The following is a 25,275-nucleotide window of genomic DNA, read 5'->3' on the forward strand; positions in this document are numbered from 1 at the left end:
AAAAATCAAGAACCCAGGACCTGATGGATTCCCTGGAGAATTCTCCTGAAGCTGTTAAAGAAAGAAAGAAAGAAAGAAAGAAAGAAAGAAAGAAAGAAACAGAAGGAAAACTTCCAGACTCTTTCTATGAAGCCAGCATTACACCCTTATCCCCAAGATCCTAGTTAACAGGATCCAACAGTACATTAAAAAGATTATCCACTATGACCAGGTGGGATTTATCCATGGGATGCAAGGGTGGTTTAACATTCACAAATCAATCGATGTAATAGAACAAATCAATAAGAGAAGAGAGAAGGACCACATGGTCCTCTCAATTGATGCAGAAAAAGCATTTGACAAAATACAGCATCCTTTCATGATTAAAACTCTTCAAAGTATAGGGATAGAGGGAACTTGCCTCACCTTCATAAAATCCATCTATGAAAAACCCACAGCAAATATCATTCTCAATGGGGAAAGCTGAGATCCTTCCCTTTGAGATCAAGAACATGACAAGGATGTCTCTTTTCACCACTGTTGTTCAACGTAGTACTAGAAGTCCTAGCAACAGCAGTCAGACAACAAAAAGAAAAAGCATTCACATTGGCAAAAAGATGTCAAAGTCTCTTTCTTTGCAGATGACATGATACTTTATATGGAAAACCCAAAAAACTCCACACAGAAACTACTAGAACTCATACAGCAATTTAATAATGTGGCAGGTAACAAAATCAATGCACAAAAATCATTTGCTTTCTCATACACTAACAATGAAACTGTAGAAAGGGAAATTAGAGAATCGATTCTATTTACTATAGCACCAAGAAGCATAAGATACCTGGGAATAAACCTAACCAAAGAGGTAAAAGATCTGTACTCAAGGAACTATATAACACTCATGAAAAAATTGAAGAAGACACAGAAAGATTGAAAAGCATTCCATGCTCATGGATCGAAAGAATAAACATTGTTAAAATGTCTATACTGCCTAGAGCAATCTATGCTTTCAGTTCCATCCTGATCAAAATTCCACAGGCATTTTTCTTTTTTTTTTTTTTTAAGATCTTATTTATTTATTTATTTATTTATTTATTTATTTATGTAACAGACAGAGATCACAAGTAGGCAGAGAGGCAGGCAGACAGAGGAGGAAGCAGGTTCCCTGCTGAGCAGAGAGCCCGATGTGGGGCTCGATCCCAGGACCCTGAGGTCATGACCTGAGCCGAAGGCCAAGGCTTTAACCCACTGAGCCACCCAGGCGCCCCTCCACAGGCATTTTTCAAAGTGCTAGAACAAACAGTCCTAAAATTTGTATGGAACCGGAAAAGACCCCAAATTAAGGAAATGTTGAAAAAGAAAAACAAAACTGGGGATGTCATGCTGTCTGATTTCAAGCTTTACTATAAGCTGTGATCACCAGGAGAGTGTGGTACTGGCACAAAAACGGACACATAGGCTAATGGAACAGAGTAGAGAGTCCCGATATGGACTGCAACTCTATGGTCAAATTATCTTTGACAGGGGCACCTGGGTGGCTCAGTGGGTTAAAGCCTCTGCGTTTGGCTCAGGTCATGATCCCAGTGTCCCAGGGGATCAAGCCCCGCATCGGGCTCTCTGCTCAGCAGGGAGCCTGCATCCTCCTCTCTCTCTCTGCCTGCCTCTCTGCCTGCTTGTGATCTCTGTCAAATAAATAAATAAATATCCAGTGGAAAAAAGGCAGTCTCTTCAATAAATGGTGCTGGGAAAATTGAACAGCTATGTGTAGAAGAGTGAAACTTGACTGTTCTCTTACACCATACACAAAGATAAACTGGAAATGGATAAAAGACCTCAATGTAAGGCAGGAATCTATTAAAATCCTGGAGGAGAACATAGGCAGTAACCTCTTTGACATCAGCCACAGCAACTTCTTTCAAGACATGTGCCTCCAAAGGCAAAGGAAACAGAATTGAAAATGAACTTTTGGGACTTCATCAAGATCAAAAGCTTCTGCACAGCAAATGAAACAGTCAACAAAACAAAGAGGCAACCCATGGAATGGGATAAGATATTCGAAAATGACACTACAGACAAAGGGCTGATATCCAAGGTCTATCAAGAACTCCTCAAACTCAACACTCAAAAAACAGATAATCATGTCAAAAAAATGGGCAGAAGGCATGAACAGACACTTCTCCAAAGAAGACGTACAAATGGCTAACAGACACATGAAAAGATGTTCATCATTATTAGCCATCATGGAGATTCAAATCAAAACCAATTGAGATACCACCTTCCACCAGTTAGAATGGCCAAAATCAACAAAACAGTAAACAGCAAGTGTGGAGAAAAGAGGATGTGGAGAAAAGGGAACCCTCTTACATTGTTGGTGGGAATGCAAGTTGGTGCATCCACTTTGGAAAACAGTGTGGAGATTCCTTAAGAAATTAAAAATAGAGCTACCCTCTGACCCTGTAATTGCACTACTGGGTATTTATTCCAAAGATACAGATATAGTGAAAAGAAGGACCATCTGTACCCCAATATTCATAGCAGCAATGGCCACAATCACCAAACTGTGGGAAGAGCAGGATGCCCTTCAACAGACAAATGGATAAAGAAGATATGGTCCATATGTACAATGGATATTATGCGTCCATGAGGAAAGATGAATACCCAGCTTTTGTATCGACATGGACGGAACTGGAAGAGATTATGCTGAGTGAACTAAGTCAAGCAGAGAGAGTCATTTATCATGTGGTTTCACTTACTTGTGGAGCATAAGGAATAATATGGAGAACATTAGGAGAAGGAAAGGAAAAGTGAATTTGGGGAAATCGGAGGGGGAGATGAAGCATGAGAGACTGTGGGCTCTTAGAAACCGAGGGTTTTAGAGGGGAAGGATGTAGGTGGATAGGTGAGCCTGGTGGTGAGTATTAAGGAGGACACGTATTGCCTGGAGCACTGGGTGTGATACAGAAACAATGAATCTTGGAACACTGAAAAAATAAATAAAAATTTTTTAAAAAGCAAAAAAAAAAGTAAGGAAGTAAGAGAAAAGGGGTAGAAAGATGTTGTAAAACACTAATCCCTCTTTTATTATTTTCCTATGTATTTATAGGACCTAGACCAGGTTAATTATGCCTGTTACCAGAAAGTCATGTTCAATTCCCTTATTTTGCCTTTCTTCTTATTATAACATCTCCTTTAAAGAAAACCTCATAATCCTATTTTATTATTCTTCATAACACATATTACCTGACATTATATTATATATTGGCTTCCTTACCAACTACGCATCCCCCACCCCCAAACACAAGTTCTAGGATAGCATTTGTTTATTATTAAAGTCCAGGCCTTAGAATACCTGACATACAGTAAACGTTTTGTTTGTTATAACAAAAAATGAGCAAATTAAATTTGTATGCCAACTCCTACATTTATGTGTCCAGCCTGACTTCTCAGTGCTGTAATGGAATTACCTACTTTACAACTCCTGTTTCAAGGGAATCTTAAATTTAACATATCCCAAATAATCTCCTGATGTCTGTCTTTCTCCCAGTCTTTTCTGTTTCCGTAGGCACTACTATTACCTACTCAGGGAAGATACCTTAGTTACTTTCTAGTCGTTTCTCTCCCCTGTCATTTTTATATCTCAAATAAAATTCATTCATATCTGTCCTTTTCTCTCCCATCTTCACTGCTGGGACCCTATTCATCAGAACTCTGCGATATCTTCCTAATTTCTGATTTCCCTGTGTACTACTTTATTTATTCTTTACATTGCCTTCAGAATGATTGTTTAAAACTTCCTTAAAATCTTTAAATGGTTTCCTATTATATATTAAGTTAAATTCCAGTTCCTTAACTTGATATACCATGCCTGGCCCTGTTATCTCTCCCTTTTTACCTCATAGCACTCTTCACTTTTGCTGACTTTTGCTGACACCCCAGACTCAGTCCTGCATCAGAGCATCTGGATTTATTTGTGCATCAGCTCTTTCCCTGGCTGGTTTCTTTTTGAGACTGGCTCCTTCTAATACCTTAGCTTTCTGCTTAAATACCATCTCTTCAGGACTTAATACCTTCTTCAACTGCTTTATTTTGATTTGGCTGCTTTTTCTCTGGGTTCATACTCTGTATCTTTCTAGATATTTACTTTTTTCTTTTTTCAAAGATTTTATTTATTCATTTGACAGAGAGAGGGACACAGTGAGAGAGGGAACACAAGCAGGGGGAGTGTGAGAGACAGGCTTTCCACCGAGCAGGGAGCCAAATGAGGGGCTCTATCCCAGGACCCTGGGATCATGAGCTGAGCCCACGGTAGCCGCCCAACTGACTGAGCCACCCAGGCGCCCCTAGATCTTGGCATTTTTAAAAATTTAATTTTCTGTTTTTTTTTTTTTTAGTATTCCAGAATTCATTGTTTATGCAGCACATCCAGTGCTCCATGCAACGTGTGCCCTCCGTAATACCCACCACCAGACTCGACCACCCCCCTCACCCCTCCCCTCTGAAACCCTCGGTTTGTTTCTCCGATCTTTACTTTTTTTTTTTTTTTAAGATTTTATATATTTATTTGACAGACAGAGATCACAAGTAGGCAGAGAGGCAGGCAGAGAGAGAGAGAAGGAAGCAGGCTCCCTGCAGAGCAGAGAGCCCGATGTGGGGCTCGATCCCAGGACCCTGGGATCATGACCTGAGCTGAAGGCAGAGGCTTTAACCCACTGAGCCACCCAGGTGCCCCCCGATCTTTACATTTTTAATGATTGTTTTCTTTGCTTACCTGTTCACCACTGCCTTCCACACCCTCCCCAGCTCCTGCCACACACACATACTCACAGACACCAAATGGTGAGGCCTATGAGGGTCAGAATTTTATGTTTCTTTTTACCGTGGATATGCAGCACCTCATTGCTAGCATGCTAGGGATGCTCAGTAACTATTTGTGTGAGACAGGGACGTGAGCAACCTTCATTGTGAAGGTTGTGAAATTCTAAGTATTCCAGCTGGGCAAAATGCACACAGCAGAAACTAATGCTCAGAGGCCACAGATCAGATGCACAAGAGATTTTGATGATTATTTTAAAATAATATTTTCTATATGTATATCTGTGTGTGTGTGTGTTTGTATGTATATATTACATATATGGGAGCTCCTAATTTTGTTAAAAAAATTAGATTGTGAGTTTAAGGAGATATTATATAAAGCAATATCGGTGCTGTGGTATTAGTCTGAATTACAATGTAGTTTCTCAGTGATGTTTCTGTTTTATTCAGTGTGAAAATGCATCCCTAAAAGAACAAATGGAGTCTATAAATAAAGAACTGGAGATTACCAAGGAAAAGCTTTACACTATCGAACAAGCCTGGGAGCAAGAAACTAAACTAGGTAAGTATGAGGACTCTTATAATATAAAGTGATGAAGACCTTATAGTGAATATTTTTCTTTTATAGTTCCTTTTCTATATCAGGTGAAAAGGAAATATTTTGATAAAAATTAACTATGCTTTAACAGTGTAATTTAGCAGGCAGTTGATGAGTAATATCTTATACTAATCTCTACCAAAATTTGGTTTTTAGTTATTTAATTAGATTTGTTCCTAGTGAAATCATATATGTTAAAAAATTATGTCTAGGGGTGCCTGGGTGACTCAGTGGGTTAAAGCCTCTGCCTTCAGCTCAGGTCATAATCCCGGGGTCCTGGGATCAAGCCCCACATTGGGCTCTCTGCTCAGCAGGGAGCCTGCTTCCCTTCCTCTCTCTCTTCCTGCCTCTTTGCCTACTTGTGATCTCTGTCTGTCAAATAAATAAATAAAATCTTTAAAAAAAAAAAATTTGAAAAAAGAAAAAATTATGTCTAAGCATTAGCTATTTTGAACCATTTAACAAATCAAGATTGGTGATAATTTTTAAATACCTATATCTTGGTGGTAGTGTGTGGAATTTTCCACTGTGTGTAAAGTACTATTGGGAATGCATCATTTGATAGACTTAAGGTAAAAAGTCACCATAAAACATCAAAAAATTTTTGCAAAGAATTTATATAGCCCTAGTTTGACTATTATTATTTTTTAGATCACTTTATACATGTTTATGTGAGCACTGGGTATTGTGTGGAAGTGTTGAATCACTATATTGTACCCCTGAAACTGATATTACACTGTGTGTTAACTAACTGGAATTTAAATAAAAACTTAAATAAAGTGTAAGTTTGATTCTAATGGAAAAAATATATATACTTTAACTGTATTTAACATTGTATAGTATATTCACTTAGTAGATGTCAAAATATTAGTTTTACTCGTCATCTTATACATACAAATATTCATGCAGTATCTTACTGTTTCAGTGATTAAATCACTAGGTCTTATTTTTTTTCTATTGCTTATGGTACTTCAGTGAACATATTCACTTATATCGAACATAGATATTACTGTCTCACAAGATCTTAAAATCTTTGTGGCTTCTGCTAGGGTTTTCCATATTAGTTTTTCAAATAGTTATCCTAGTTCATGGCGTTTAAATAGTTTTGTTTTTTTTTTATCTTACTAGCATTGTGCTTTATTTTCACATAAATTTGCTCCTTTGGATAAAGTGTTTTTATATGTTTTCTAATGCACTTAGAGCTCTAATGCTGTTCAAGGTTTCTATGAAATAGAGCTGGTTTTTTTTTTTTTTAATTGGCAATTGGGACATGTACTTTAGTGAAGGCTAACATTGGGCCTAATATTATCTAAAATAAGCTACTTTTAGAAATGCAGTTTTTAATTCGTTAAGAGATTGTAAGGGAATTGACTTTCCTGTAGCTTCCACATGAAAGAAGGTATCTTCTATCCTAAGATATAAAAAAAGGTATTACATACAATTGTGGTAAGTTCTCTGTACCTTTTACCTTATCCCTCTTTAATAAGTGTTGGATTTCCTATAGAAATTCCTAAATTTCTATGAGGAATAGTTTTTACGATCACTTGACTGATGAAGAATATAAGTTCCAGAGAGATGAAATGGGATAGATGGTATCCAGACATGAGTAGAGCTAAGGCTGGAATTCATAAGGCTCTTGTGTTTCCACGGAACCATGTTATTACTGCATCCTTGTCTATAATGGCTAAAATATTTGGGATATGATTTTGATAATAGCTTGAGATTGACTTAGTATTGTTGCATATAGGAAATGAATCGAACATGGACAAGGCAAAGAAATCAATAACCAACAGTGAAATTCTTTCTATTTCCAAAAAAATCACTATGCTGGAGATGAAGGAATTAAATGAAAGACAGCGGGCTGAACACTCTCAAAAAATGTATGAACATGTCAGGACTTCATTAAAGCAAATGGAAGAACGTAATTTTGAATTGGAAACCAAATTTGCTGAGGTTTGACACGATTTTTATCATGTTATAATAAGAGTAAGAATTAGTCATGTTAGACATATGTCTATGTTAGACATTGTATTTTGTGGGAGATTAGTTTGTACTTCTGAAGTAACAATATAATGTTTGTGTTTCGTGTAATGTGTAAATAAAAGATGTATTTTTAAATCTGAAATGTTTAATAAGAAAGCACGTATTTCTTTGAATGAGTTCTTTTTTCTCAGCAGCCATTACATTAGAGTTAATGCAAAACGGTATTATTTACTTAATAACAATGTTGCCTTCCACTGCCATCAGTTCATTTAACAAGTATCTATTGAATGCCTATCACATGCTAGATAGGGTATGGGGGCTAGTGTTAGGGCAGGAAACAGAATAGACAGTAATCTCTACTCTCAGGACTTTGCATTTTAATAGACTTTTTTGATATGGTCAGAAATATTAAATTGGCTGGCAATAAATATAGTTTGCAAATATTCAACAATTAATGATGAAAAAGAACTCGTGTAATGTTTACTTTGAGAAATAGTATGTATTTTAACCTGTCATTTGTTTATTTTAACCGAGTCACTAAATATATATTAAGAAGATTTTACTAACTCATATTTATAGATAATATAATCAACGTAAGGTATAATATGTATACCACATTTCAAAGAAATTTAAGAAAATCAGGGATTCAAGTATTATATTTTGAGTTGTCTAATATAAATGAGTTTTGGTGGGTTGGTATACAACCAGAGTTGCCATAATCTGTTCCTCACTCTTTTTCTTTACCCTCTTTAATCTATTCTTAGTATTTCATCACACCTCGACTAATGCCAAGTAAGGAAAACAGCAGTATGGATGGCAAAAACTAAATTGAAAGGGAAAACCTCACCCAAAACTAATAAACCTGAACATTTTTTGTTACTTTTTCTTAGCTTACTAAAATCAATTTGGAAGCCCAGAAGGTGGAACAGATGTTAAGAGATGAATTAGCTGATAGTGTGAGCAAGACAGTAAGTGATGCTGATAGGCAACGGATTCTAGAATTAGAGAAGAGTGAAATGGAACTAAAAGTTGAAGTGTCAAAGTAAGTTCATGTAAACTTTTCAGTTATTAGATGTGTCTACTTTAATTTGTCTTTAAGAAACCTAGTTACAGTAGTTTGGGATAATACTCTTCTTTTGATACTGATTGTTCTTATTTTTCTTTTTTTGTAAGAACAAGATTACATAAGATTAACAAGATTAATTTTTAACAGGCATAAATAATAATATTGAAGAGGAAATAATGTCCCAAGATTCATATTTCTTACAGTCCAGGAATAGTAGTATTGCAGGAAGAACTGAATTTGGAATTCAAACCCTATGCTACCTAATTCTTCCACATAGTGATATTTTTTTGAAGGAAAGTGTGATGGTCATTTAATTTATTTAAACTTAAGTTTCTTATATCTGATAAAGAGTTATCCAAAATATATAAAGAAATTATACAACTTAACACCCAAAAAACAAATAATCTAATTAAAAATGGGCAGAAGTAATTAACAGGCATTTCTCTAAAGAAGGCATCCAGATGGCCTGTAGACACATGAAAAGATGCTCAGCATCACTCATCATCCAGGAAATGCAAATCAAAACTACAGTGAGATATCACTTAATACCTCTTAGAATGCTAAAAACAAAACCACAAAAAACAAGTATTGGTGAGGATGTGGAAAAAAAGGAACCCCCTTGCATTGTTGGTGGGAATGCAAACTGGTAGAAAGCAGTATGGAGGTTCTTCAAAAAGTTAAAAGTAGAACTACCCTATAATTCAGTGATAGCACTACTAGGTATTTACTCCAGAAATACAAAAACACTATTTCAGAGGAATACATGCACCTCCATGCTTATAACAACATTATTTACAATAGCCAAATTATAGAAGCAGCCCATTTATTATTCATTGATAAATGAATGGAGAAAGAAGTGGTATGTGCAATTGTATTCCAATATTCCAATCATTGAAATATTATTCAGCCATAAAAAATTGCCATCTTGCCATTTGCAACAACAAGGACAAAGCTAGAGAGTATAATGCTTAGCAAGATAAGTCAGTCACGGGAAGACAAATACCATATGATTTCAGTCATTTGTGGGACTTAAGAAACAAAACAAATGAGCAAAAGAAGAAAAAAGAGAAAGACAAATCCAGAAACAGACTCTTAGAGAGCAACTGATGGTTGTCAGAGGGGAGTTGGGGGGTGGGGGGGTAAATAAGTGATGAGGATTAAAGAGAGCTTGTGATGAGCACTGGGTGTTGTATGAAGTGTTGAATCACTGTTTGTACACCTGAAACTAGGATAATCACTGTACACCTGAAACTAGGATAACACTGTATGTTAACTATAGTGGAATAAAACACAATAACATAAATATAAACAACATAAAAGCAAAATTAATATATTAAGAAATTGCCACAGCTGCAGTGACTTTAAACAACCACTATTCAGATCAATCAGCAGCCATCAACACTAATGGAAAACCCTCCACCAACAAAAATATTATGGCTCGCTGAGAGCTCAGATGATGTTAGCATTTTTTAGCAGTAAAATATATTTTTAAATTTTATTTAATAAAATATTTAATTTTATTTAATTTTTAATTTTAAATTAATTATCTAATATTTTATTTAATTTTATTTAATATTTATTTTATTTAATAAAATATTTCTTTAGAGAGCGTATGAGCGGAGCAGGGCCAGATAGAGAGGGAGAGAGATCTCAGGGGACCCCGCACTAAGCGTGGAGCCCAATGTGGGGCTCAATCTTATGACCCTAAGATCATGATCTGAGCTGAAATTAAGAGTCAAAGATTTAACCAGTGAGCTTCCCAGGCACCCCTGCAATAAAATATTTTTTAGTTATAAGAAATAGAATAGATTTTAGTCTACTTTTTTATAAAAGATTGCTATAAAGTTATGAAAAATTCAGATTTTTGCATTTATTGAGTAGTATGTTTGCATACTACTTCAGTTTGCATTTATTGAGTAGTATGTATTGTGCTAGGTATTAAACATATATTAACTCATATAATTACTCATGTAATTATGCTTAATAATCCTAAAGTAATATTGTGATTTTTATTTTACATGTGGAAATCGTTTATTCATTGGAACACAAAAATATAGATAAGGAATAAATACTGTGTTGGGGTGCCTGGGTGGCTCAGTGGGTTAAAGCCTCTGCCTTCAGCTCAGGTCATGATCCCAGGGTCGTGGGATCAAGCGCCGCATCAGGCTCTCTGCTCGACAGGGAGCCTGCTTCCTCCTCTCTCTCTGCCTGCCTCTCTGTGTGCTTGTGATCTCTGTCAAATAAATAAAATCTTTAAAAAAAAAAAAAAAAAGGAATAAATACTATGTGCCAAGTAGATGCTGTGTACTCCTGGGTAATTTTTGTCAATTCAGTAGAAAGGTAATAGGAGTCATAAGTTGATCTGTCAAGTATAAATAATTATTTATAAAAAGGGTTTTATAGCTTGCCCATGATAAAGTTATGTTTTGGAGCCTTGATAGCCCTTTGGGAATATCTGTTATTCTCAGCCCCTTTCACTATGAAAAATTCCATTCTGTGTTCTTCCTCTTACCTCATCAACCTCTCCTTTTGAAATAAACTAACATAATTATTCATTTTATTATATTTTAATTTTTAACACTTATGTAACTGTCAGTGAGACTTTCTAATCAATGTGAGGAAACCTGACTTATCTTTCACAGTGAACTAAAATTATTCTTGCCCAGAGTAAAATGCATTTTACTTTACCTCTGTGCTCTTATAATAGTAGTCTTACAGGAAATTTATTATTTACTATCACATTTCCCCCATTTTTTAAATTGTAGTAACCATATAATCTCTCTTTTACACCTTTCTTTCTTTCTTTCTTTCTTTCTTTCTTTCTTTTTTTTTTTAAGATTGTATTTGTAAGAGAAAGAGCACAAACAGTAGGAAGGGACAGAGAGAGAAGCAGACAGTCCCTGCTAACCAGGGGTGGGGAATGGGGGGGGCAAGACCCCAAGACCTGAGCCGAAAGCAGACATGTAACCGACTGAGCCACCCAAGTATGCCCCTCTTTTTCACATTTCTGATAGCTTGTAAATTAAAACATATATTAATCTATCTAGGGAACCCAGGAATTTTAAATTCTATATTCTTAACTGTACAATTCTGTCAAATAAAGCTACTCGATATCTCACTCTAACTCTGCCAAACTAGGATAATAAGTGCTGTATATGTATGTATATGTATATTTACTTTAAAAATTCTCAGGACATTTCATACAATACTATATATTATGAATTTTCAGGGGGGAGGGCTGTTGGGAATGGAGTTATATTTTAACAGAGCTTGTGTTAACCTCTCCTGGAATTGTATTTCATGAAATAGTTGAGGAAATTTTGCTTTAGTTTTGATATTAAAATGCTGGAAATTAGTGGCTTTTCCAAGAGTCTCGAAATATAAAATACTGGTATTTACTTAGAAAATGTATCGAATTGTTCCTAAAGTATCTTTTCACGTCCTAGACTGAGAGAGATTTCTGATATTGCCAAAAGACAAGTTGAAATTCTGAATGCACAGCAACAGTCCAGGGAAAAGGAAGTAGAGTCTGTCAGAATGCAACTGTTAGACTATCAGGTAGGTACAGTATTGGCTCTTCTAAACAGACTTTTTCTTTTTCCTGAATTCGCATTAGATATTGGCTGATTTTACAGTGTTAATCAGAGAATTTATCAGATGGAAGCTCCTATGCTTGTTAATTTTAACCTGATTAGAAAAACTCTTTAATTTAAAGTGTCATTCATGATACAGAAAAGCATTTAAATACCTACAAATACATTGTGCTGGTTGCTAATCAAAGTTGAGACCTGAGAAATAGGTAAGTCTTTGATAACAGTGTTTTCTCTTGTATTAATATGTAGCTTTTCACACATATTCTCCCATTATAAATTTTTTAGGATAAAAAAATTTTTCCACATTAGTGTTATACCAATATTGTTATTTACATATGGGAGTTGAAAAAAATCAGTAAAATGCCAACTGTTATTTAAAGTTAGAAGCCATTTGGATTTAAAATATGCTTGATTCTGTGGTTTTTTAAACAAGCTTTGATAATTAAAATTTAATTAAAGCTAGGCTAGATTTTTATAGGATCTCATGTACCACACTTCTTAAAATTTTATTTAGTAAGCTGTGTTTTTAAATCCATGAAAAGTGTCATTAGAAAAACTTGAAACTGACTCTATAAATATATACTTTTTTATGTTAGGCACAATCTGATGAAAAGGCACTGATTGCCAAGTTGCATCAACATATCGTCTCCCTTCAAATTAGTGAGGCTACTGCTCTTGGTAAGTTGGAGTCAGTTACATCTAAACTGCAAAAGACAGAGGCCTGTAATTTGCGCTTAGAGCAGAAACTTGATGAAAAAGAACAGGCTCTCTATTACGCCCGTTCGGAAGGGAGAAACCGGGCAAAACATCTGCGCCAAACAATTCAATCTCTACGACGACAGTTTAGTGGAGCTTTACCCTTGGCACAACAGGAAAAATTTTCTAAAACAATGATTCAATTACAAAATGACAAACTGAAGATAATGCAAGAGATGAAAAATTCTCAACAAGAGCAGAGAAATATGGAGAACAAAACAATGGAAATGGAGTTAAAGTTGAAGGGCCTGGAAGAGTTAATAAGCACTCTAAAGGATGCCAGGGGAGCCCAAAAGGTAAAACATGGACTTTCAGTTCAGTGTTTCCAAAAGAGTTACGTAATAATTTTAAGTTTTTAATGTGTAGCTATCTGAAAAATGCTTACTAAATGGCGAAAATTCCAATTATAAGTTATTAATGTCGATTTTGTAAGTTAAAAGTTTTAGCTTTTTAAATGTCTATTTGTAAGAATAAATAGACTCTTCCCAATAATAGTTTTGGTAGAAAGGCTTAGATTGTATACTATCAAAGAACTTTAAACACTCTAGAAAATTTGATATGTATTAATTAAGTAGTAATTTTAGTTATTTGTAAACATATAGAAACATTTGAAGAATGTTATATTAAGATCACACATATTTTTTAGAAGAGTATGAAAATTCTAAATGAATTTTACTTGTGCCTCAACAAAGGATAATTTTTATCTTATTATAGAATATATATTAATTTTAGTTAAAATTATTAGGATCAATGGAGGAATATTTAAATAGATCATGTACCTATTATTTGTAAATGTTTAGGTAATCAATTGGCACATGAAAATAGAAGAACTTCGTCTTCAAGAGCTTAAACTAAATCGAGAATTAGTCAAGGATAAAGAAGAAATAAAATATTTGAATAATATAATTTCTGAATATGAGAATACCATCAGCAGTCTGGAGGAGGAAATTGTGCAGCAAAACAAGGTTTCATTTTATATATATTTTGCTCTTCCATTGCTAAGATATTAAACCTAAGAATATTGCTTGAGCAATTGCATTATTTTTTTAATTGAATGTAGCTCCCATTTTTATTCTTATAAAATACTGTTTATTTTCTAAGCCATTCAAAAAACCGATATTTACTTATGTTGTAATGGTAGTTTTATTTTTTTTATTTTTATTTTTTCAAGATTTTATTTATTTATTTATTTGAGAGAAAGCGAGAGCATGAGCATAGGGTTTGGGGTGGGGAGGGAGAAGGAGGCTCCCTGCTAAGCAAGGAGCCTGACTCAGGGCTCTATGCCAGGACCTTGGGATCATGACCTGAGCTAAAGGCAGACACTTAACCAACTGAGCCACCCAGGCACCCCATAATGGTAGTTTTAAACCTAAAAGGAACAATACATAAATTTAGTTGGTAAGTTAATTATTGTTTTAATATTAGTTATTTGACTTTTCACAGGAGTTTCAACTGCTTCTCACTGACGGAGTGTAGAAGGCAGCTTGGTGTAGAATAAAGCACATATACTTTAGAGACAGACAAATTCACCAAGCTCATGCTTGCTTGCCTTAGAAATTATGTTGTTCCTTCCACCTGGAGTGTTCTTAGCTCAGATACTTGTATTGTTTATGCTTTCATTGCTTCCAAGTCTTTACTCAAATATCTTACCTTATCAGTGAGGCCTTCACTAGCCACCCAGTATACAATTGTAAATACTATTACCATCAAGAATCCCTAAGTAGGGATTCCTTTTTCTCCAGCACTACCATCCTCTAACACATTTATTTATTGACTGTCTCTCCCTCACTAGTATATGTTTCATGCTGAAATGGAGAAAGGGACTTAATTTTGTTCACTATTACGTTCACATAACCTCGAAGTGCTTAGCACATAATACATGTCATTAAATGTAATGGATGGATGGGTGCTTGGAGAGATTGAAATCCTGACTTCTCATCTTCTATCTCTGTGACCTTAGGCAACTTACTTACTTAAATCTCTCTGACTGTGCTTTCTTTTTCTATAAAATGAGAACATAGTGACCCCAAAAGGTTGTTGTGAGGATTAAATAAAATGTATATAAACGCTTCTGTTATATGCTTGGTGAGTGTCTCTGTGTGTGTGTCTGGTACAGTTTCATGAAGAAAGGCAGATGGCCTGGGACCAAAGAGAAGTTGAGCTGGAACGTCAACTGGACATTTTTGACCATCAACAAAATGAAATACTAAAAGCAGCACAAAAGGTATGAATGATTAATTCTGTTTGCTGCTCTGTAGCCTGACCTACAATGTTAACCAATGAAATGCTTTCCGAAGTTAGATAGAATTTTAATTGATATTATCTTCTTATATTTCAAATATAAGTGGGATTTAACCATGTCCTTGTCATACAGTTGTAACAGTATTGTTCTTAATGATGTGACTGCTTTTTTTTTTTTTTTCCAAAAAACGCTATTTCTTAATAGTTTGAAGAAGCTACAGGCTCAATGCCAGACCCTAGTTTGCCCCTTCCAAATCAACTTGAGATTGCTTTAAGAAAAATTAAGGAGAATGTTCGAATAATCCTAGAAACACGGGCAACTTGTAAATCACTAGAAGAGGTAATTAGAAGAATTTGAATTTTTATTTGTATATTATTGGATATGCTTGTGGAATTTTCTCAATACTTGCTAACAGAGGTAAAGCATAGAATTATGAATCTGTTGCTAATTCCAATCTCCTGTACTGTACTATAATATTTTTAATAGCCAGTAAAGAATCGCAGATATGGCTAATTTGAATTTACTGCCTATTTAATCACTGCTTGTCGCTTTTGGGCACACTGATCAGTAGTAGTAAGCATTATACTTACATTATAGTTACAGAAAATAATATAAACTGAAGATGATTTTCATCTAAGACTTTCATCTATGATTTTCATCTGAAGATGGTTTACATGTAAACAAAGTAATTATAAATGCATTTTAAAAAATATTGTAAGTGAAATTGTCCATTTTTAATCTGTTGAAGAAACCCAAGATTTCTTTCAATAATTGTAAAATTTGACATTTACGTGAACTGCCACTGAGTTACTTAATTTAAAATATCTGTCTTAATCCTATTGAAGAGTAATAATTTTTCCTGTTTTATTTTAATAAGCTACATATTTTATAATGGTGATTTATTGACTTAGCCCACTGAAGTTCCAATTTTTATATTCAGCTGACTTTTATGGACTACTCTTCTAGGGCCAAAATAAAAGGAATGATTTATTACATTTCCTTTCTAAATCTAGTACCACCACACATTTCTAGTTCTAAAGCTCTAAGAGCCAAATAAAGTACCTTAATTAAATTTTATTTTCATCATAACAGTGATGTTTATAACACATGTGATAATCTTCTAAATAAATGTAGGTGCAAATAACTGCTGTCCCATGGATATATAAGAAATATAACCTTATTAATATCAATATAGTATCATCAGTATAAGTACAATGTGGAAAATAAAGTGAAACTCCTTTTTTGGTTATAATTACTCTTACCGAAATTCAGACAGAAGTATTTTTAAAAGAAAAATTATAACTTAATAATTTTATCATGATTTGATCATTGCAGAAACTAAAAGAAAAAGAATCTGCTCTACGGTTAGCAGAGCAAAATATTTTGTCAAGAGACCAAGTAATCAATGAGCTGAGACTTCGATTGCCTGCCACTGCAGAACGTGAAAAGCTGATAGCTGAACTAGGCAGAAGAGAGATAGAGCCAAAATCACATCACACACTGAAAATTGCTCAGCAGACCATTGCAAATATGCAAGCAAGGTTGAATCAAAAGGAAGAAGTGTTAAAGAAGTATCAACATCTCCTGGAAAAAGCCAGAGAGGTATGTTATTATATTATGTTGTGCTATTTTATTTATTACCATGTTTTTTAGTCAAATGCCAAATACTATTCTGCTCTGAAGTGGTAGTTCCTTTCTTGCTTTCAGATGATTCTATTCAGAATTTTTCCTTTCACATGATTGGATTACAGATCTGTCAGTAAAACTGGCAGTTTGTATATATCTATCTTACTCTCATGGATTAACTAAACCAGGAATAGCTGTCTTGGTGCAACCATTCTGATTTTGAAAAAAATTAGTTGAGTTTATAGGTAAAGATTGAGGCAGTAAGTTAGAATGAAATCCATCACACCAGTAATCAGTGGCAATCAGTTTGCTAGAATGTTGATTGGAAAATCTAATATTTAAAAAACTTCCTAGAAACAAGTTAAAAGGTGATGGATACATATTATTCTAGTATTAAGAATAAATTGTGGGGCGTCTGGGTGGCTCAGTGGTTTAAGCCTCTGTCTTCGGCTCAGGTCATGATCTCAGGGTCTTGGGATCGAGCCCCACATTGGGCTCTCCGCTCAGCGGGGAGCCTGCTTCCCCCTCTCTCTCTCTGCCTGCCTCTCTGCCTACTTGTGATCTCTCTCTATCAAATAAATAAATAAAAATCTTTAAAAAAAAAAAGAATAAATTGTGATTTAAGGCTAGATTTATCAACTTGAACATGTACTAGGGGAATGCATACTGGGTGTGTGTGTGTGTGTGTGTGTGTGTGTATGCAGATATTGTTCCTTATCTCATAAGGATTTTGAAAGAGTAAAGGTAATAAAATATGTAAGATCTTTAGAATGTATATTTATTTAAGTCATAATTTAAAAGCAGTTTTGATTTGATATAAAACAGGAGCAAAGAGAAATTGTTAAGAAACATGAGGAAGACCTTCATATTCTTCATCATAAATTAGAACTACAGTCTGAGAGTTCACTCAGTAAATTCAAACAAACAGCTTGGGTAAGATTCTTTGTTCCACTCTTTATTGATTTTTGAGACTGTATAATCGAAAATTTCGCTTTCATGTTTTTGTTTTTGGAATAGAAGCCATTCTGCCTTTCTTGTTGGAATAATCTTCTAAAAACACAGCTCTGATCATTTTTCTCCCGACATCCACATCTTTAGTAGCTCACTGCTGCCTACAAAATCGTGTTTATATTCCTTAGCCATGTACTCAAAACCTTGCATAAGGTGACATCAGTCTTTCTTTTCCAAGTTGTGTTCATTATAAGTTTACCAATATCCAACTGCTTTTCATGTTCTGAATTCAGTTCATACTTGTTTCCTTTGGTCTTTGTCTTCTGTATGTGTGAAAAGGCCCATCTTTCACCTCCTAACATGCAAATCTTGGCATTCCTGAGTCTTAACTCATGAACCCAATCAACATTTATTGATCCTTCACTTCATGGAGGTGCTTTGCTCCATGGGAGTACTAAGAATAAGATCTCTCTTTCCTGTCTTCTTTAAGTCTTCATTGGCTCTTAAATATCATTAAATTTTAGGTTAGATGCTATCTTTGGATCATCTGAGGAAGCAAATTAAAATTATGGAATAAGTATGGTATTGAGTTGTATATGCTCATGGCTACTTTATTCATTTTTCTTAGGATTTAATAAAACAATCCCCTACTCCAGTTCCAACCAGCAAACATTTTATTCGTCTGGCTGAGATGGAACAGACAGTAGCAGAACAAGATGATTCTCTCTCCTCACTTTTGATCAAACTAAAAAAAGTATCTCAAGATTTAGAGAGACAAAAAGAAATCACTGAGTTAAAAATCAAAGAATTTGAAAATATCAAGTTACGGTAAGTTTTAGGAACATATTATAAAAATAGGCAAATGGTAATAATGATATAGTGAGGAGAAATGCAAGCATTTGCTGTGTCGTGCACTGTTCTAAAAACTTCATGCATATGACATCATTTTTATCCTCAGGACTATGACAAAGGCTTTTCTTCCCATTTTTCATATAGGAAGTAGGCCACAGGAATGCTCAGTAACATACCTTAGGAGGAGATGGAAAAGCCATGTTTTAAATCTAGTCAGTATGACCCAAAAGCCAACTCAAGAGTCTTGTTCTAGAATCTGATTTTTTTTAAAAAAGATTTTATTTATTTATTTGACAGAGAGAAACTTCACAAGCAGGCAGAGAGGTAGGCAGAGAGAGAGGAGGAAGCAGGCTCCCTGCTGAGCAGAGAGTCTGATGCGGGGCTCGATCCCAGGACCCTGAGATCATGACCTGAGCCGAAGACAACAGCTTAACCCACTGAGCCACCCAGGCGCCCCTAGAATCTGATTTTTAACCTTTTTAATTAAAGCATACATTTCATCATCTATAAAATGGAAATGACAGTACTTACCCTGGCTCCTTTATGGAGGCCAAATAATACTGTGTGTGAGAGTATTTGAAAATTGTAAAGTAATATAAAAACTTTTGTTTACACACCTATAACAGTTTCTGACATATAATAGAGGTTCAGTAAATATTTCTTGAATGAAAAATTATTTTATTAATTAATTATAGTGACAAAAGATTCATTCTCTGTATTATTCTAAATATTCCTCAACCAATTTATCAGAATATAGATTTTAAATCTAAAATAGGTTTATAATTTACGTATTTTGTAATCACTATAGAACTGTTAGGAATGAGAGAGTGTCTGCATTGTTTGAGTGGAGGTCTCCATCCTGGGATTCCCCAGGAGAAGATTTGCATGGGGATCAGTAGTAGAATAAAGACCTCCAGAAGGAAGGTAGCAAGCACAAAGCAGTCTATTAAAGTGAAAGTGGGAGTGTGGGCAGGTTCCTCTAGGCTGTTTTGAAATTGGATATTATTGGGTTTCTCTGGGCTTGGAGGTGCTGGGACGTAAGTGGGGCGGTCTGTAATGGAGGCTGCTTCCAGTCATTTGAGAAAATCCTCCCGCAGGTTGGGAGGGGAAGTTTTTGACCCTGTGAGGTTTGTACCAGAACCATCTTGGCAGCCCTTCTCAAGGGCGTGTAGGAGGGGAAGCTGTGCCCATAATACAAATACATGATAGTGAGTCTAGGGGTTACCTGGGACAGAGGTAGGAGAAGAGAGCACAGGTTCTGCACCTGTGACTCATGATTCGCTCGTGATTTGGAAGCCACAAAATCAGGATTTGAGCTCCCAGGCTTGTAATGTATAGACTTTTTTGTTTTGTTTTGTTTATTTTTATTACCATCCTTGTCCCAGCTCATGTCTCAGTCATTCCCCTTCAGGGACTGGGGACTCTGCCTGAGGACATTCCTTCCACGTCTGGCTTCTCCCTAACAGAGCCTGGTGATGGGCATTAAAGAGGGCACGAATTGCATGGAGCACTGGGTTTTATATGCAAATGATGAATCATGGAACACTGCATCAAAAACTAATAATGTGCTGTATGGTGACTAACATAACACAATAAAACAAATTATTTAAAAATTTTTAAAAATTAAAAAAAAACAAAAAACAGAAACAGAGCTGTCTGTCTGGACCTCAGTTTCTTATCTGAAAAAAATGGGAAAGTTGATCTACTTGACTTTGTAATTCCATTCTAGCTCTGAAGTTCCGCAGTAGAACTTTTTATTCTTAACCTACTTATCCAATATGTCTCTGATAAAACTAACACTACTTTTGCTTTATTAAGAAGTTGCCACTTTTAAGAAATTGTTGCCTAAAAGAAGAGAAATCAGTGGGGTGCCTGGATGGTTCAGTGGGTTAAAGCCTCTGCCTTTGGCTCATGTCATGATCTCGGGGTCCTGGGATAGAGCCCCGCTACGGGCCCTCTGCTCAGTGGGAAGCCTGCCTCCCTTCCTCTCTCTCTGCCTGCCTCTCTGCCTACTTGTGATCTGTCTGTCAAATGAATAAATTTTTAAAATCTTAAAAAAAAAAAAAAAAGAAAAGAGAATCAGCAATAGTATTTTGTTCTTTTCTTGTACTATTATTTAATTCGGAGATAGAGTGAGAGAGAGAGAGCATGCGCCTGCACCCGAGCCAGGACAGGGTAAGAGGGTGTGGTAGAGGGGGAGAGAGGAACTTAAGCAGGCTCCACGCCAGCACAGATCCTGATATGGGCCTTGATCTCATGACCCTGAGATCATGACCTGACCTGAAATCGAGAGTCAGAGGTTGACTGAGCCACCCAGACACCTATTTTGTATCTTTTCACTCTAATTTTCCCCATTATATTAAATTTTATACATGAAATGTTATTTTTGGTATAGTAAGTTTCTGTCATGTTTTGGTATATGAAATTGCTTGTACTTTTGAATATAATTCCTGGATGCAGAAAGTAATCTTCCTTTGAAATGACCTTATATATATGAATTTTTGCCATGTGAAGTACTTGAGTCGTTTTCTACCTTACCATGTCATGTTAACTAAAATTATTCTTTTATTCTCAGTGTGTATATTGACATGTGTATTTTAATGTGTCTTAGGAAATTGTAGATCTGTGTATTTTCTTGAGTAAAACCTTCTATTTTCACAGTTTGATTATGTGAGTTAACTTCAGTTTTTGGTACGTCTTGTAGGACACAGTATTTAAAGTGCAATTTTGTTCATTATCTAGACCAGAAAATTACTTTATGCAGTCGTTGCCAACAAGAGTAGACAAACTAAAAGGAAAAGTTTATTTTATGTTAAGTTCAAGAGTTAGTTAAATGAAACAAAGAATTGTTCTTGTTTTGATTTGAGTCAAGACTTAGGTCATAAGTATACTTAGGACCAAACATTTGTTCTTTATAAAATTTTTATCTAAGTGTTAATTGCAGCAACCACTCCCTTAAATACATATGTTTGCTTATGTTAGGCTCCAAGAAGACCATGCAGATGAAGTGAAAAAAGTGAAGGCAGAAGTAGAGGATTTAAGGTGTCTTCTGGCCCACTCACAAAAGGAGTCACAGAGTTTAAAATCTGAACTTCAGGCTCAAAAAGAAGCAAATTCAAGAGCTCCAACAACTACAATGAGAAATCTAGTAGAACGGCTAAAGAGCCAGTTAGCTTTGAAAGAGAAGCAACAAAAAGTAAGTAACAAAAGAGTATTACCAGTATTTAGGAAATACATGTACTGATAGAGAAGACTAGTAAAAGATGATACCATGTATCTCTCTGTTGTAATAAGAAGTATGAGCTTTGTCTTAGGCTGTTAAGCAGAATTTTTCAAGGTATTTCTTTTTAATAGCCATTTGGTGGTGTTTTTAAGTACAGAAATAGTCACTTTTTTGTTATCAGTTTGATTTGTGAGTTATCGATAGGAAATAAGGGGAAATCTTAATCCCATTATTTTCTCTCCTTTTCTAACTGGATTTTATGCTACTAAGCTATTTTGAACAGTTTGAATAATTGAATAATTTCAAACAATTCTGGGGAGTGGGGGGGAGATATGACAGTGAGGAGGAAAGTTTAAAGAAGGAGGTCAGAAGAGATAGTTTTTTGAGAAGCATTTGATCAGTGGATTATCTGATGTATTAGTTTTTAAAATTGATCTCAGATTTGATACACTCAGTTGATTTAGAAGATGCTATTTTTCTGTGCTAGCTTATGAAATTTATTGACAAATTTTAAGTCTTTTCTAATCCTATAATTTTCCTTGTCTGTATAAATTTGGTTAATTTCACGCAGTAGTATGTACTAAGTGAATAATTCAGATAAATACCTAAACTTGGATAGTGAAACAAAACATTGGTTTTTGTAATATAAATTTCTTGATTTAATGCTGTGTTCTCAAAATTATTATTGTCAAGATTTTGAAGTTTCTCCCTGTCAATTTGGGATGAACTGAATGCAGTTACTAAAGGACATTCATTTGGAAACATTAGGACAGTTAGATTGTGAGTTATGTTTGCTTAAACTCATGGTATTTTAGGAAAATTTTTAAAGGTGATGAAGCATATTAAATTTTTTTATTACATGTTGAACATATAAAATATTAATTTTTTAAAAACCATATATGTTATAATTTTCAGGCACTTAGTCGAGCGCTTTTGGAACTCCGGGCAGAAATGACAGCAGCAGCAGAAGAACGTATTATTTCTGCAACTTCTCAGAAAGAAGCAAATCTCAATGTTCAACAAATTATTGATCGACATACTAAAGAGCTAAAGGTGAACATAACACATGCATCAATAATAACAAAATACTTTATAATTGCTATTGGAAGAAGAGCCTCTTTGATATATAGTAGTTTTGATAATGAATTGGGAATTTATTCTAATAAATTATTTGTGGGCATATATATATATCCATTTTTTTAACAATAGAATCTTTATAATATTCATACACTGATTATCGTCTTAGAGATGAGCAAAGGATAGGCCATTATTTATTAATTACTTCTTTTTTTTTTTTTTTTTTTAAAGATTTTATTTATTTTATTTGACAGAGAGAGAGATCACAAGTAGGCAGAGAGGCAGGCAGAGACAGAGGGGGAAGCAGGCTCCCTGCTGAGCAGAGGGCCTGATGTGGGGCTCGATCCCAGGACACCGAGATCATGGCCTGAGCCGAAGGCAGCGGCTTAATCCACTGAGCCACCCAGGCGCCCCTTATTAATTACTTCTTCCTAATAGAATTAAGAAACATTTTACTTAGGATTTTTGTTTCTATGTTGATAAGTGAAGTCGGTGTGTGGATTTCTTTGTTTTATTTCTTTTGCTTTGTCAGAATTTTCTAATTTTTGCTAGTTCATAATGTGAGTTAGTTAGCTTTCCTTTTTTTCTCCCTGCCGTAGTTTAGGGAGATTATATAGTCCTTGACATGGAATCCATAGAGCTGCCTGACTCTGAAGCCTTTTGTGAAGTTATTTATTTATTTTTTGGCAATGTACTTTACTGTTTTCATTACCGAGCAATCATTAGTTTTGGTAATTTAAAAATTGTTTTATAAAACATATGTGTTTCATAGTGAGTTTTGTATTTCTTTACATAGTTTTACATAGTACATTCTGCATAAATGAAAATTCCACTTTTTATATGTTTTGTTTGTAATTTACTGAATTTATTTGTTTCTCCTTCACTACCATTGAACTGTGTAGGGACTGGATTTTACTTAGGGTTTTTTTTGTTTTTTGGTTATTTTTTCATTTATTGTTCAGTTAATAATCTCTACACCCATCATGTGCTCCAACTCTCGACTCTGAGATCAAGAGTCACATGCTCTTTCAACTGAGCCAGCCAGGTGTCTCTACTTAGCCTTTTTAAATCTCTCACTGTACCTATCAAGTTTATGAGCATAGTTGGTACCAAAAATCCATTAAGTAAATAAATATATAAACAGGAATTACCCTTTATTGGTATCTTCTTCATTACCTTTCTTTTTGCCTGGAACATCATCTCTAAATTCTTAACAGTCTTGAAGTTCTTTTTCTCAAATCCTTTTCTGACTACTCCTGGACAGCTTATGTGTTTCTTCTAATTGCATTATAGTAGTACTAATTTCTTGTTAGTATTATTAGTAATACTTTTGACCTGTAGTCATTTATGCAACAAAACAACCAAGTACCAGTATTTCCATCACAGACTATATGGAACAGCTAGACACTCCTATATAGTGGCTTTAAATATACTGTCAAATACAGTGAGTTACCCTTTTATGTCTTGTCTCTACAAAAAGGGTTAAAAACTACTACAAGTTAGAGATTTTGTTTTATATTACTTTTAGGCTTCATAGCATTTAAAACATCACCATGTACATTCATATGTACTTGTTCCTTTAATAAATTAATTCAGCCATAATAAAACATTTGCTTATTTGATAAAATTTTGTTTCTGGATGTTTGTGGAAGATGAGTTGCTGTAGATTATTTTGTCACATTTTGTTTTTCTCAAAGTAGACTTGGTTCATTTGAAATGAAGTTAGAAAAATAGATGTAGTTGGTGGGTTTTTCTACCCGCTGTGAACTTTCAAAATTTAGATTGGAACTTTATTTTTAATTTAATTTAATAAGCATTAAACCTTTTTCATAAGTATTATTAATAATTTAATAAATACTTAGATTGAAACCTTTTAATTAAGTAATGGATATATTCTGTTTTATTGTTGGTACTTGATGAAGATTTATGAATTAAACCTTTCTTACAGACACAAATTGAGGATTTAAATGAAAATCTTTTAAAATTGAGAGAAGCTCTTAAAACAAGTAAAAACAAAGAAAACTCACTAACTGATAATTTGAATGACTTAACCAGTGAACTGCAAAAGAAACAAAAAGCCTATAATAAAATACTTAGAGAGAAAGATGCAATTGATCAAGAGAATGATGAGCTGAAAAGGCAAATTAAAAGACTAACCAGTGGATTGCAGGTGATTTTATATTTAATTGTGATGATGTCTTTGATTGGAATATTTATTGTGTATTTTGTTGATAGCTTTTTACTTGTAAAATGTAAAAATACATCTTATATTTCAGGGGAAACATCTAATAGATAATAAACAAAGTTTAATTGAAGAACTCCAAAAGAAAATTAAAAAGCTAGAAAGCCAACTGGAAAGAAAGGTGGATGAGGCAGAAATAAAGCCTGTGAAAGAAAAGGTATGTAAAGAAACATACTGATCGGGACGCCTGGGTGGCTCAGTGGGTTAAGCCGCTGCCTTCGGCTCAGGTCATGATCTCAGGGTCCTGGGATCGAGTCCCACATCGGGCTCTCTGC

At 34.7% G+C, this 25,275-nt stretch overlaps 1 protein-coding gene across 5 annotated transcripts in view; it reads left to right on the forward strand.

Moving 5' to 3' along the window:
• CEP290 (centrosomal protein 290) overlaps window positions 1-25,275 on the forward strand; it is a 100,114-nt gene that overhangs the window by 44,722 nt on the left and 30,117 nt on the right. For all 5 annotated transcript variants that reach the window (XM_059402376.1, XM_059402379.1, XM_059402377.1 and 2 more), the window contains exons 26-40: window positions 5,242-5,353; window positions 7,137-7,342; window positions 8,263-8,414; window positions 11,885-11,996; window positions 12,628-13,083; window positions 13,588-13,752; window positions 14,904-15,011; window positions 15,234-15,368; window positions 16,365-16,631; window positions 17,481-17,588; window positions 18,235-18,434; window positions 21,441-21,654; window positions 22,597-22,734; window positions 24,707-24,928; window positions 25,035-25,157. In XM_059402376.1, the coding sequence (XP_059258359.1) occupies window positions 5,242-5,353; window positions 7,137-7,342; window positions 8,263-8,414; window positions 11,885-11,996; window positions 12,628-13,083; window positions 13,588-13,752; window positions 14,904-15,011; window positions 15,234-15,368; window positions 16,365-16,631; window positions 17,481-17,588; window positions 18,235-18,434; window positions 21,441-21,654; window positions 22,597-22,734; window positions 24,707-24,928; window positions 25,035-25,157 (2,718 nt within the window). The remainder of the gene's footprint in view (window positions 1-5,241; window positions 5,354-7,136; window positions 7,343-8,262; window positions 8,415-11,884; window positions 11,997-12,627; window positions 13,084-13,587; window positions 13,753-14,903; window positions 15,012-15,233; window positions 15,369-16,364; window positions 16,632-17,480; window positions 17,589-18,234; window positions 18,435-21,440; window positions 21,655-22,596; window positions 22,735-24,706; window positions 24,929-25,034; window positions 25,158-25,275) is intronic.

Source organism: Mustela nigripes, chromosome 6, assembly GCF_022355385.1.
Source record: "Mustela nigripes isolate SB6536 chromosome 6, MUSNIG.SB6536, whole genome shotgun sequence".
In the NCBI taxonomy this organism is placed as follows: Eukaryota; Metazoa; Chordata; class Mammalia; order Carnivora; family Mustelidae; genus Mustela; species Mustela nigripes.